General features: G+C 38.7%; 1 protein-coding gene across 5 annotated transcripts in view; it reads right to left on the bottom strand.

Moving 5' to 3' along the window:
* The window catches only part of grik2 (glutamate receptor, ionotropic, kainate 2), a 445,844-nt gene that overhangs the window by 33,170 nt on the left and 398,109 nt on the right, over positions 1–14,565 (bottom strand). For 3 of the 5 annotated variants that reach the window (XM_032558115.1, XM_032558116.1, XM_032558117.1), the window contains 2 exons: positions 9,962–10,212; positions 9,669–9,696 (listed from right to left, as the gene is read on the bottom strand). In XM_032558115.1, the coding sequence (XP_032414006.1) occupies positions 9,669–9,696; positions 9,962–10,212 (279 nt within the window). Of the gene's footprint in view, positions 1–8,330; positions 9,697–9,961; positions 10,213–14,565 lie in introns of those variants that run through there. The other 2 variants (XM_032558119.1, XM_032558118.1) reach the window with 2 other exon arrangements.

Here is a 14,565-nt window from a genome sequence, read left to right as displayed (position 1 = left end):
TGCATGTTTGAAGCAAGGACATATGAGTAGCAGTTGCAAGCAGAAACTTAAGTGCCAAGAATGCTCAAGATGTCACCCCACATCTTTACATATTACAGCCAAAGGCACTAAAGAAGAACCAGTAAAGGAAAGTTGTGAACAGCAATCTATAACAAATGCCTTTGTACAAACAGCTGAAACCTGTGGTGTCACTGGGGCCGGTAGGGACGATTGTGTTCTGTCAATCATTCCAGTGCATGTTAAGGCACAAAAGGGAACCAAGACTGTGACAACTTATGCATTTTTAGATCCAGGTAGCTCAGCTTCCTTTGCTACAGAGTCACTGATTAATCAGTTGAACATGAATGGGCGCAACATCAACATTTCATTGCGAACTATGGGAAACGAATCAGTTGTGAATACACGCATTGTGACTGGTCTGGAGATCAGTAGCTTGGACACTAACCAATTTGTGGAACTTTCTGAGGTTTATTCACAGAAAGAGATTCCTGTAACTAAGGACAATATTCCCCATCAAGAGGATATTGATGGTTGGCCCTACCTAAAGGAGGTGAAAATTCCCACTATCCAAGCAGAGGTTGGATTGCTTATCGGAGCAAATGTTCCCAAAGTTATAGAACCATTGCAAGTGATTAACAGTGTGGACAAAGGACCATACACAGTAAAGACAATCTTGGGCTGGATGGTGAATGGACCGCTTAGAGGAAAAATGGACATGATGAGTGACACGTTGACAGGAATAACTGCAAACCGGATCTCAGTGGCTAATCTAGAGGAACTCTGACAACTGCAGTTTAAGCAGGACTTTCCTGATGCTGGACAAAAGGAAGCCATGGAGATGTCCAAGAACGATCATCAGTTTATGAGAATGGTGTCTCAATCTGTGAAATTGGAAGATGGTCATTATAGCATTTGCCTCCCAGTGAAAGAAAAATCTATGAAGATGCCAAACAACAGAGCAGTTGCAGAACAACGTGCACTGAATTTACGCAAGAGGTTTTCAAAGGACATTAAGTTTCATAGAGAGTATGTTGGATTTATCAATGACCTCCTCAAGAGAGGTTTTGCAGTGAAACTCGACAGTAATACCTGTGGACCAGAGGGAAGAACATGGTATCTGCCTCATCATGGGGTTAGACATCCAAACAAGCAGAAATTGCGAGTCGTCTTCGACTGTGGAGCAAGCTTTCAAGGAACAGCATTGAACCAACAACTATTGCAGGGGCTGGACCTTACAAGCTCTCTAATGGGTGTTCTCATGAGGTTCCGGCAAGAGCCCGTGGCGGTCATGGCGGATGTTGAGGCCATGTTCCACCAAGTTAGAGTCCACAGTGAGGACACGGATCTCCTTAGGTTTCTCTGGAGATCCTGAGAGGAACTACGACCTGGATCTGGTCGAACACAAGATGTTAGTGCACATTTTTGGTGCAACATCATCACCAAGTGTGGCTACCTATGCACTTCAAAGGTGTGCAATGGATTTTGCAAATGATTCTACTGAGGAGACGGTCAAAACAGTTCAGAAAAATTTTTACGTAGATGACTGTCTTAAGTCAGTTTCTGATGAAGACAAGGCCATCACACTATGCGCTGAGTTAAGAAGCATGTTGGAAAAAGGAGGATTTCGACTGACCAAATGGTCAAGTAACAGCAGGAAGGTGCTCAGTTCAATTCCAGATGAGGAAAAGGCACAAGAATTTAAAAATCTGGACTTAGATGAAGACCATCTGCCAATGGAAAGGACATTGGGCATCCAGTGGTGTACTGAATCAGATCAGTTCAGGTTCAAGATCAACCCCAAAGATCGACCACACACTAGGAGAGGTCTGCTTTCCTTGATCAGCTCCATCTTTGACCCTTTGGGATTTCTTGCTCCAATAATACTTCCAGCAAAAAGAATTCTACAAGATTTATGTCAGCAGAAGTATAGCTGGGATGAAGATCTACCAGACGATGTTGTAAAAATCTGGAAAAGTTGGATGTCAAGTTTGTCTCTGCTCGAGAAGTTTGGAATCAACCGATGTGTCAAGTCAAAGCAGTTTGGTTGGTGTGCCAGTCTACGCACAGCTTCATCACTTTGCTGACGCGAGTGAAGATGCTTATGGAACAGCAAGTTACCTGCTGCTTCGCTCTGAAACTGGTGAAACTCAATGCACATTGATCATGGCCAAGACAAGGGTTGCACCTTTAAAGTCACCAACCATCCCAAGAATGGAATTGACGGCTGCCACAGTTGCAACAAAAATGGACACACTGCTAAGAAAGGAGCTGGAGCTTGCTAAATCAATCTTTTGGACTGACAGCACGGCTGTGCTAAAGTACCTCAGGAGTGAAAGCACCAGATTCAAGACTTTTGTCTCCAATAGGATCTCAGCCATCCTGGAACACTCTGAGACATCACAGTGGAGATACATCAACACTAATCTGAATCCAGCTGATCATGTTTCAAGAGGACAAACTGTGGAAGAATTTTTGAAAAACGAGGTTTGGCTGTCTGGACCCAGTTTCTTGCTTGGTTCACATGACCAATGGCCCAAAAATCCAGACCCTGGAATGCCAGATACCGATGACCCGGAGATCAAAAGAATGACTCAAGTGCACATCATCCGTGTACCAGAATCAAAGGATGTCTTGAATCCGCTGATGAGCCATTATTCTTCTTGGACAAAGCTGAAACGTGCTGTAGCTTGGTTCTTAAAACTGAAAGAGTTGCTGAAGGAACTTAAAGAAAAGAGGAAGGAACTAAAGGCTTCAGGAGATGAAAACAAGATGGACAGGTTCAAGAAGATTTTCAAAGGAAAGAATCTGACACGTGACAACTTGGTTGAAGCAGAAACAGAAATCATTAAGTACTGTCAAAGGCAAAGTTTCAAAGAAGATTTCGCTATGCTGCAAGAACATCAGAGGGTAAAGAAAAGTAGCTCACTTTTTAAGCTAAATCCAATGCTAGAAGAGGGAGTTATGAGAGTTGGTGGAAGGTTGCACCATACAGCAATGACTTACAACTCCAGACAGCAAGTCATCCTGCCAAAGGCGTCACATGTCACAGAGCTTGTGCTGAGACACATTCACGACACTACAGCTCATGCGGGAAGGAATCACATGTTGGCTCAGCTGCGACAAAGATTCTGGATCCCAGGAGCCAGCGGAGCCATCAGAAGATTTCTATCCAAATGCATAATCTGCAAAAGACTACATGGAACCGCTGGCAAACAACTTATGGCAGATCTACCTACCTGTAGGATCCTGCCGGATGATCCTCCATTTACCAGAGTTGGCGTTGATTATTTCGGCCCTCTTCTAGTAAAAAGGGGTAGAAGTCAAGTAAAGAGATATGGTGTTATCTTCACCTGTCTTGCAATAAGAGCTGTGCATCTCGAGATTGCCTCCTCACTTGACACTGATGCATGTCTGAATGCAGTCAGAAGATTTGTTGCCAGAAGAGGTCAGGTGAGAGAGATGTATTCAGATAATGGAACCAACTTCAAGTCAGCTGACGCTGAGATGAGAAAAGCAATTAAGGCATGGAACACAAGCAAGATTGAAAATCATTTGCAACAGGATGGTGTTCAGTGGCATTTCAATCCGCCAACAGGTTCACACCACGGAGGAAGCTGGGAGCGTCTAATCCGTTCAGTGAGGAAAATCCTGAACATCACAGTCAAGGAGCAGCTTTTGGATGAAGAGGGTCTACACACCTTGCTTTGTGAAGCAGAAGCAATTATAAACAGCAGGCCCATTACAAAGGCTTCATCAGACTTTCACGACCTTGAGGCACTAACCCCTAATCATCTGTTGTTTCTAAAGGTAAAACCTGAGTTACCACCAGGAGTCTTTCAGAAGGACGATCAGTACACAAATCGCCGTTGGAGACAGGTGCAATACCTCGCAGATATATTCTGGAAACGCTGGTGCAGGGAATATCTCTCCCAGTTCCAAGAACGTCAGCTGTGGTCTTCACCTAAAAGAAACTTCTGTGTTGGAGACGTTGTTCTGATCGTAGATGACACCTCTCCCAGAAACTCATGGCCACTTGGAAGAATTGTGGAGACTTTTCCAGACAGAAATGGCTTTGTTCGGCAGGTGAAAGTAAAGACTAAGACTAACGAGCTTTGTCGCCCTATAACAAAGCTGTGTCTTCTGCAGGGATGACCAATAAAGCATCTGAGGTCAAGGCCTCAAACATGAGGTGACAGACAATGGACTTGATTTTCTCAGCAGATGTATTGTAATTTAGGCTTTTCTTGTTCATGTTTAAACTCTTATTTTTGTAATTGTTTCAAGAATATTGATAACAATTAGGGGCCGGTAATGTAGAAGCCTAAATTCAGTTTTTGTTCATTCAGACTTTAGGATAAGTTATGTTCATATTTCTTATTATAATTTGTTTATTTGGATAAAAATGATAACTAGTTAAATCTATTGCATAGTAATTTACTATATTTGACTACACTTAAGTCTTGAAAATTTGCATATCTAATTGGAATTAAGGATTTTAGGGTGTGGCTAGCCAGAGTCAGTTGGGCAGTTGGAGTGGAGCCACACAGTTTTTTGACCTCACTCTCTTTCCTTTTAAATTTTCTTGTTTCTCTTTATTTTTCGTGGAAAGGTAACCTTTGTACCGTTTTTTGTTTATTTCTGAAGTAAACCATTCAACTATATTAAGAGGATCCAGTTCCTTTTTTTTTTTGGTTGTCATTTTCGTCATCAAGTGGACCGAATGGGAAAGACGGAGAGCGTCAAGCTTATGGCTTCATTATTTAGGAAATTACAAAGGGCTTGAAATATTTCACTCTGTGTAATAGATATATTTAATGTATGAGTTTCCCCTTCTAAAATGGGTGACAAAAATATTTCACTTTTTATGATGTACCTGTATAAAGGGTAGGAGGAAAAGATCAGCTGAAATGAGAAAAAAGTACCGTGAATGTAAAGGCGTTTTTCCACTATCAATTCAAGCACTAACAGACTAATGAGCGGTTCAGTTCTAACCCAGGTTGTGAGCTTTCCCATTATCCAGTCTGTTCCTCGGTTGTGTTCAACTCTCTGCTGATGTTTGCAGCGACACTCAGAAATGGAGAACCTCCAGGTTCTGGTTCCGATGCATTAAAATAAGCCCAGATATTTAATTTTGTCAGAAATTCATTGCTGGTCCAAACATAATGATGAAGGCCCAGATCAGCTGATTATTTCGCTATGAATGTAAATATAATTACAACCTTTAGTATTTAGGCAATTCAATCTATGGAAACCAATAGCCAGTCATAAACTTTACTATTATTTTTTAAACTAAATAAAAAATAAAATTCACATCACAATATTACGTAGTTCCGGTGTTTCACACTGTGGATGCAAAACAGAGGCTCTGTCAGAAAGCTGACCACAGCTGCACCGTCTCTCTCTGCTTTAATACTGAAATACTGACCGTATTTCATAGAAAAGAGCTGCTAGCAGCGCAGATAATTCACAGTCATTCTGCTGCAGAAGTTACCGCATGTGTTCCTGCTGCTGCTCCTGATGATTTTCACAATTAAACTTCTCCATACAGCTCTCTGATAGCAGACGGCATGTCAGCGGCCCACAGCTAAAGTTAGATTCTAAGCACTAAAGGTTGTTTTGCAGTTTACAGTGACATAATCAATGAATACGGTCATCTGTCAGTCAAATAGTTTTGATGCCATACCTCAATCGATCCTGCAGGAACTACCCCTAAAGTAGGTACTAAAATCTGAAAACAGTCGGGCTGAGCTGCGCCGGATTTACTCAGAACGAATCTGACCGAGGCGAACCTAGACGTCCCGGTTAGAGGGGGGCTAGTGGAAAAGCGCCTTATGAAATTCAAGTCACAACTTGGCTGAGAAAATTATAAGAAGCATTAAAAAGACCACTGACATCCATAAATTCAAAATCGTGTGCATTTAGATCTGGGACATAGTTACTAACACAAGGGCCTGCCACACTGCTCAACAGTAAATAGAAAAACCTTTCAAGCAATATCTCTTTTCTTTTTTTAAGATAGGGTCTTAATGCATTATCATTTTACCTTAGCTGAGACATATATAATAATTCAGACATTTTTTACTTAACCAGAACTTCACAAAACATCGATTGACTGCTATGGCAATCTAAATGTGAAGGTAATTTACAACACCAACTTCTATGATTCCACAAACACAAGTAAGTTAAGCATGAACACAAGCCAAAACTGAAATCCATCAGATTACAATGTTTCTGTTGAGACTGTTGATGGAGTATCAAGAGTCCCATAAACCCTTCAGTACAGGGTTTATAAACCTCCACTAAAACAGACTTATATTTCTCTTTTCCCCTGAGACTTTATTAGTTTAAGGAAAATGACAAACACAGACATTACTTTGCTTATTTATGCCGGTTCAAGTTATAGACCTGAATTGATTTTCATTTGCTAAGTGGCCTCATGCATTTTAACAAATATTTTCAATGGAAGTCTTAATATTATCAGTAAATGCTCTTGATAGGTTAATAATAAGAAAAAAAAACAAAAAACTTTCTTAAACCAGGTAAAAGATTGGACCAAGAACTCAGCAACACAAACCATAGGGATATTTTTGAGAAGCGTTTGTGTGGTCCTTAAAGCTGCATTACGTAACTTTTATAATCAACATGTAACTTTTAGAAACAGTAAATTTCTTTACACCATATTGTGACAGCATAATATGAGATAGATCATCTGGGAACAAATCAAGGTCCTCTGCCTTCTCCCTGTGGTCCTACTGCCATCTGTAGAAATACACCGCTCAGTCAAAAACAACCAATCAGAGTCAGGAGGAGGGTCTTAGCCCTTTCAAACACTCTTGTGTATTCACTTCTCACACCCTGCCCCTGGCTCCCTGCCAGTTTCCCACACTAGAGCCTGCACAGGATAGTTAGCATGGCCTCTGATGATGGTGAATAAACAGTTTTCCTGTAACAGTAAGTTTTTTCTCCACCATTAGCACATTGAGCAGTGCATACACAACTGTAACTGACTTCACTAAGACTTTGCTCCTGGCCTTGATTGGACGGTTCTGCATATAGCATTAGGAACACAGGGAGAAAGAAGACCAATTGTCTTATGGTGTACTGTCATGATATAGTGACAATTTTAACAATGTGTACTTCTTCAGGAAGCTAAGATCCTTCATGGTCTGTAGCAAGATGTTGCAGATCTATAAGCCTGTTGAGAGCGTCATCTCTTCTGCTGTCATCTGTTGGGGCAGCAGCATCAGAACCAGGGACATAAAAAGGCTCAACAACCTGATGAAGAAGTCTGGTTTTGAGAAAAAGAATTCTTCATAAAACCAAAAAAATTATGGGCAACCTTGACCATCCTCTTCATTAGACTGTCTTGGGAAAACAGAGCATCTTCAGTCAGAGGCCACTTCAGACTCACTGTAATGCAGACTGCTACAGGAAATTGTTCCTGCCAACAGTCATCACTGTCTACAACAGGGGTCTCAAACTCCAGTCCTCGAGGGCCGCAGTCCTGCAACTTTTAGATGTGCCTCTGCTGCACCACACCTGAGTAGAATAATTAGGTCATTAAGGCTCTGGAGAACTGATCTACACAAGGAGGAGGTCATTAAACCATTTCATTCCAGTGTTTTGTACCTGTGGCACATCTAAAAACTGTAGGACAGCATCCCTCCAGGACTGGAGTTTGAGACTCCTGGTCTACAATAACTTTTTGAAGAATCTGAGTTAAACAACATTTGATTTCCCTTTGGGATCAAAAGGAAACTTTTGACTTGAATTGAACCAAAAACATATTTCTTATAAAAGTTACATACTGCAGCTTTAACAAAGTCCTAAAATCTTAAACTTTTATTTTTAGTAGTTCCTGTTGGCAGGAACAATCTCCTGTAAAAATCGTGTCCCTATTTAGTTTCACAATATTTATCAGAATAAATATTGTGAAACACAATATTTTTAATAGAAATTAAAAATAAATCAAAAATGGTTACCTTGTATTTTTCTTTCTTTGCTGATTTTAACTTATTAAATGCCTATGATAGATGTTAATGCATTTGTGCTTGTGGAAATAAATGTAATTGACTTGAAATAATATATTTTTTATTTTTATTTCACAAAAGTTTGTTATTGTATAAAACAGCTTAAAAATATATAAATGTGCAAAATTGAAAGAAAAGCATTTCTTGGCTTTGTATAATTTTCAGAACGACAAGTAGGGATTAAAGAAACATCCCATTAAAATATTTCTATTACCATTCTAGTTTGAGGAGAACCTAAATGGAATTTTTTTTTGCTTTAAAGGGCAATTATATCCATATGTTAGACATAAAACCAAAATATAAAATTAGTAAATAATTTGTTTATTTTTCAAAGCAGAAATAAAAATTGGTACATTGCACTTTCCTGGGGAAAAAAAACACCCCTGGGAAGCACTTGCTCATATGAATGACAGTGAATTTACTTATTGCTGCATTTAGAAAACAGTGTTTTCTTAACAAAAATAACTTTTTACTGTGAATAAATCAGAAGGGAATATGGTCACTTATTGCCAAAATAAAGTAAAGAAAAACATGTCACTGATACTTTTCTCAAAAATCCCCCAAACAGAAAAAGCCAGACTTGTTACAATGACGAGGCGAGAATTCTCCTTATGCAGTGAAATAGCACTTTCTATCTAGAGAAACTTTTGGTCCATTATTATAAAACCTCAAGAAACATGGCTTCCAGAAAAAATATAGCAGGACTGAGCCACGAAGGCACAACACACTTCATGTCACAATTAGGACAGAAGACTTAGCAGTGAGAACATCAAGTTCACTGCAGGTGTTGATTGTGAATGTAGAGTTTTCATAATTCCCTGTGTTGTTTTAAACTAATTTTCAATGCTTGCAGCTATTGTCAGAAAAAAGGTAAGTATTTTTTTAAATTAGAAATTCATCTTCAAGTACTCCCTCTGCATGCTTAATAAAAAAGGCTGCAGCATCAACTCATATCTGAATGAAGTAGGTTGTAAATCAATATTTTGACTTCCTTTCTAACTGAAATATTAGCATTAGGTTGAAGTGGAATACTTAAGATAAAGAAATTGTGAAGACTGTCCTCAGAATCTATGGATGACTGTGGGACTGATACTCAAATATTATTATTTTTCATGCAGTATGTTAAATCATTATTTAATATTTCGACATCTCAGGTTTTGTTCCAAGCATCTTTTTCTGAACTTGCAGGCCATTGTATTAGCAACTAATGACTGGCAGACAGCTCAGTGGAAAGTTAAATATCACAGTCTTCTGTCACTGCATCCATCATCTTTAAAGCAAAAGACATGAAGTCAGATTGGTTACAGAACAGAAGCAGCTCAGAGTGAGAAGTTTTGGATGTGGCTGTTGAAGACATGCCATGCAGTGGAACAAGCCTTGAACAGATGTGGATTTCATCCGATTGTGTTTAAGTCCAAGTACTTCAAATATTTTATTAAACTGCTTTAGCAATCCCATTCCTTCGCAATTGTAAAGAAAATTTTTAATGTTAAAACAAATGAATGAACCAACAACAAAAAGAGATGTTTTAGATATTAGACTCAAATAAAGGCAAATCATTTCTGAAGTTCCCTTGTGGTCATTTGAGATGGTGGTTAAAGTCTAGCTTGGGTCCATGGTGACAGCAGAATTCCTCACGTTTCTTATCTCGTTGTCGCCATTGGGCCTAAGTGAATAAATGCAAAGACACCAATTCTTATCTTATGGGTTATGATATTGCACTCTTATTACTGTGTGAAGTTCCATCTATTCTCAAATCAATAACCCTATTCAAATGCTATACTTCTAATAAAAGCATAATTACTACAGGTTGATTCTTAATAGCTTGTATTTGCCTCAAGGCTGCCATACATGGCATATGTGGTTACTGTAAGAAATTCTGCTTTCATTGGTTTAAATTCTTCAGAGAAAATATCACATGAATTCTTTACCTTTTCCAGCTGTGCATTCTGTTTGGACTTGTACAGGAACTCTCCAACAGCCACAAACACAGAGAGAACAAGTCCAGCTGCCAGGACAATGAAGATCCCACCGATGTTCTGGACACCAAGGGCGCTGGCCTCCTTACTCTCCTCCTCTGGACAACCATTTCCTCGCCACCATTTCTCTTTCATCATGTGCAGTTTCCCTTCTTCCTGAAGTTGCAGAATGGCAATAGTGATCTTATCTCTGTATGGAGATCCTGAAGGAACAAAACACAAAAACATTAACAAGCAATGTTACTGTCTTTTTTGTTAATATTATTGCATGACCCAGAGGGCTGCCAGTGTTAGTGTGCACAGTAAAACAGCTATGCAATAATAATTCAGCTTTCTGCTTATTCTCAGTATTAAGTAGGACCGTCAGTGGCGGAAAGTAACATTTACACGCTTCACTGTAATTAAGAATAACTTATCTGTACTTTGTACCTTTTAAGTAGCTTACAAAACCTGAACTTTTACTTGAGTACATTTTGAGTAAAATATTTTACTCAGTTACATTTGAATTATATCTGCTAATCAGTAACTCTTTTTTAACGTGCCAGTTTGCAGTCATAGCACTGGCTTTCCTTTCTTTCTCTTGACATAACATGGCTTTTGCTCTCAGTCAATGGTGTTTAAAAGATGAAACTGAAATGAGACTGGCGCAGAGAAGGAAGAGAGGAAAGTTCTGGAAACAGACACAGCTGAATGTGCAAAAATAGCACATTCAGCTATTTTTGCACATTCAGCAAAAATATTCAGCAAAAATATTTTGCTGAATATTTTTGTTTTGTTTTTGTGAAATGTTTTTCACAAAACATTTTTGTTTTGTGAAAAACAAAAATGTTTGTTTTTCACAAACATTAGTAACAAAGGAGGACATTGAAATAGACAAGTTACATGTTACAGTATTGTGTGGCAAACAACATAACATTGCAACATTAAAGTATATTTAATGTTTAATATATTTATTGAATGATTTTCATTACAAATATACAAACATACCAGAGTTACTGAAAATAATAAAAAAAAATAATTATTGAGAAAAAAAAACAACAAAAAAGACACCCCATAATAATGAACAAACGCAGTCCTCGCTGTGCAAAGAGCACAAAACAATGTATACAATACCAGTGTAAGGATTTAGGTTTGTTTGTTTTCTAGTCAATTTAGTTCCTGTGTCTCTTATCTACTCCTTGATTGATCTCACCTGTGTCCTGTTTCCTTGATTACAAATTTATTGATGGAACTTGATTAAGTCAAGTTCCATCAATAAATTTGTAATTGATTACGTTTCAAATACAATCCTAAACAGGTGGGTTTTTAGTCTAGTTTGCATCCATAGAAGGTTTACCTGTTACACTCCTACTGTGTTATATGGAACAAAATGCCTGTTGCTATTTTTATTCCCCCTCACAATCACACAGTTTAAAACGATGTAGACAGCATTTTGATGGGCTTCTGGCACAAGGCTCTGTACTCCTCTTTCACAGAATTAAGTGTTTTTATCAAGAAACAGCAATTATGTACAACCATACAAAGAAAATATTAAATTTAGGCATTTGGTTTATGCATATTAAATGCAAATGCAATTATTAAATTTCTAATAATTTTGACATGATCAAACATTTCAATAATCAGGTTAAATTAAACATATTTTAAATAAAGCAAAACAAAAAGAGTATCAATCATATTTCAAGCTAATCTAAACTTTAGAGTTAAAATTTGAAAATTGCACTTTCAAAAATATCAAGAATAAAAATAAATAAATTGTCAAATACTATAGCAGAGTGAGGAAAGGAAAAATAAATTAAATGTAACCACTGTTCTAGTTTTCCCCGATGAACAGCGCCCAGATTCTCTGACCTACACTCTCTCAACTACCTCACAATGAGAAAATAATGTATTAATTAGCAACAATATATGTAGTGAATAGAGTGCGTAACTGAGCACAAGAGCAAGACTAAGATAGCTATAAGTAAGATCTAAATGCAGTGTGACTGTGACCTTATACTAAAATAAGGAAGGAAGATGGTAAAGTTGAATATGTACCAGTTTAATAAACCGTACTGGTCAGTAATAAACCAAGGGCAATGCACATTAACAGAGCACAGATAACTTTCAGCACCATGGAACAATAGCACAGAAGGTATCCCACCCATTCATTAGATATTAATCGCAGGAAGTGCTACACTCAATATTACAACCCCAATAGATTAGTAATAAGATTTTAAGCACACTTAGTGCAACTGTGCTGTCTCAGAACCAGAACTGTTCAAAACAACCCCTTTAAATAAGTGGTATTCAATAAACAAAAACAATAAAGCTGAATGTATGAAATACAAATACTGTTGGCATCAACCACACTATTCAGTTTCTTGAGTTATTAAAGCAGTCCGTTGGCTTTTCAAACGTTGCAGGTCTGAGGAGACTCTGTTAGCATTCGTCCTCGGAATAGCAGTTCCAATGATGGCGGCTCCCAGAACAACCACGAGGAATGGGTTACTCACCCCACCATGGATTACCAGTTTTAAACGAACGGCAATAAAACCGCTCCAACTTCGGTCCCACCGTCCGTTCCGGCTCACGAGCGAGGTTCGGATCTGCAGCTCCAAAATCCAAGCAAAACGTTGAGCGTGGTCCGGATCCGTGGCTCGAAAAACCAAGCAAAGCGTTCAGGAAAAGTTGGTAGCTCCCACAGGTTAGCAATAAAAAAATATATATAATAGTCCACAGCGGCACAGGTCCAACCTCGTCCATGAACGGCCGCCGGCCGACTGACTGTGCGTAGCAGCGGCACGTACACCTCCAGTACCGTTCTCACCCCAGTCCATCACAACCAATCAAATTGCTTAAACTTGATTTTGCCCTTGACTGACCAGTAAGGTAGAGCCAAGTAAAACTGATGCATTTACTGGCGGTAGTAAATAACAATATGTGAGTGTAAAACATTAACCAAGTTAAGAAAACGTGATTACTACTGTTTAAGGTGAAAAGAGCTACAATGCATTGTATTTAAGAAAATGTTTAAGGAGTGTGGGAGAAAAGAGTGATATATATATAACCTGAGGGATTACATAAATAAATAAATATACTGCACAATATCAAACTTCAGTGTAGCTACATTCTGTTCTGATCAATTTCACTTTAAACTCTTAAACTCTTTTAAGCATCAATACAAACGTACCAGAACGCACAAAATCAGCAAACAAGTTACCTTCTCAAAGAGAGTGGGGCGTACTTAGCCACAATCAGCTGTGACTCAACCAGGTGATGTACAGTAACAACACCATCAATTCTGGCAAAACAAGCTCCAATGAGCAGAAGTTTCACATGTAAAAGCAGTACTGCTATCAAATAACAGACTCACCAGGCAATCAAATCAGTAGGTTCAAAGATTTGGATTAGTTTGTGTGGAAGACGCCAGCAACAAGCCACAATCACAATGGAAACAGGTGAGGAAGCTCAAATTCTGCGCTGGAGGCGGGGCTGTAAAGAAGCTAGCAGAGTTTGGGGCAACACAGCAAGTGGGCCTGCAAAAATAAAAGTCCCTAACTAATTGCGGGTTACACTTGTAAAAGTGTCAAGTTGTCATTGCTGGCATTGCAATTTTTTATATTGCCAGAGCTACCAGCGTTGAGTTTCTTGCTTCTTAGTTCACCTGTGCTCCCTGGATTTTCTGTTAATCTGTAAGAGCTTTAATTAAATCAACCTTTTTCACACCACTACCTGGGTCCTACGCATCCATCCCCACCACCAATTACCGCATTTCATGACAACCAGATCAGCCAGTATAACTGGAAACTGTCTTTTCCTGAACCTGTGTTGAGGGTTGATTAAGGAAAGATTTCCAAATTTGGTCAAATTTCTCGAGCCTCTCATTACACATCTGGGGCCTCATGCATAAAGCGTGCGTGCGCACAAAAAATGTGCGGTGCCATATTTTACGCACAAGTCGGCATGTATAAAAATTTACTTTGCGTCAAAGTTTGAGTAAAAATACGCACACTTTTTCTCTGGCGTGAAAATGTGCAGCAGCCACGCAAACTTTTTCTGTATCAGTATCAGACTACTAAAACGCACCTAAATCCACTGAAATCTGACTCCATTCAGTTATTTAGAGCAAGAAGCATCAAACCCGATGTTTTCATGATTTTAATATTTTATTGTTTAAACGTAAACGATGAGACTGAACCGCATTTATCCTCAGACAATAAACTAACACACACATAAAATAAAGAAAATAAAAATAAAAGTATGTGAAAACCTGCTCGAATATAAATAGTACTTTTTCTCAGTTTTTGTCTCAAAGATGTAACGCATTGGTCTGTACGCCGAAGCGCATGAAATGCATCTATGGGGTCATTTCATTCTCACTAAAATTGGATCAGCAGATTAACTCAAACCTGCTGATTAAAAATAAGCAACAGGTTTGATTATTTTTAAGGTAATCAAGGTTGATGTTAAACAGGCAGCACACCTTTTGACAGTCAGCAGTCCTCAGGTGCTGCTGTCTGCCAAGTGCAGAGTTGAACCTTGGTGATAAACTAACATGTAACCCATGTTAAAATCTG

The sequence above is a fragment of the Xiphophorus hellerii genome, chromosome 3 (genome assembly GCF_003331165.1).
Source record: "Xiphophorus hellerii strain 12219 chromosome 3, Xiphophorus_hellerii-4.1, whole genome shotgun sequence".
In the NCBI taxonomy this organism is placed as follows: Eukaryota; Metazoa; Chordata; class Actinopteri; order Cyprinodontiformes; family Poeciliidae; genus Xiphophorus; species Xiphophorus hellerii.
Note: the sequence above shows the minus strand (reverse complement) of the source record. Positions and strands in the feature narration are given on the sequence as shown.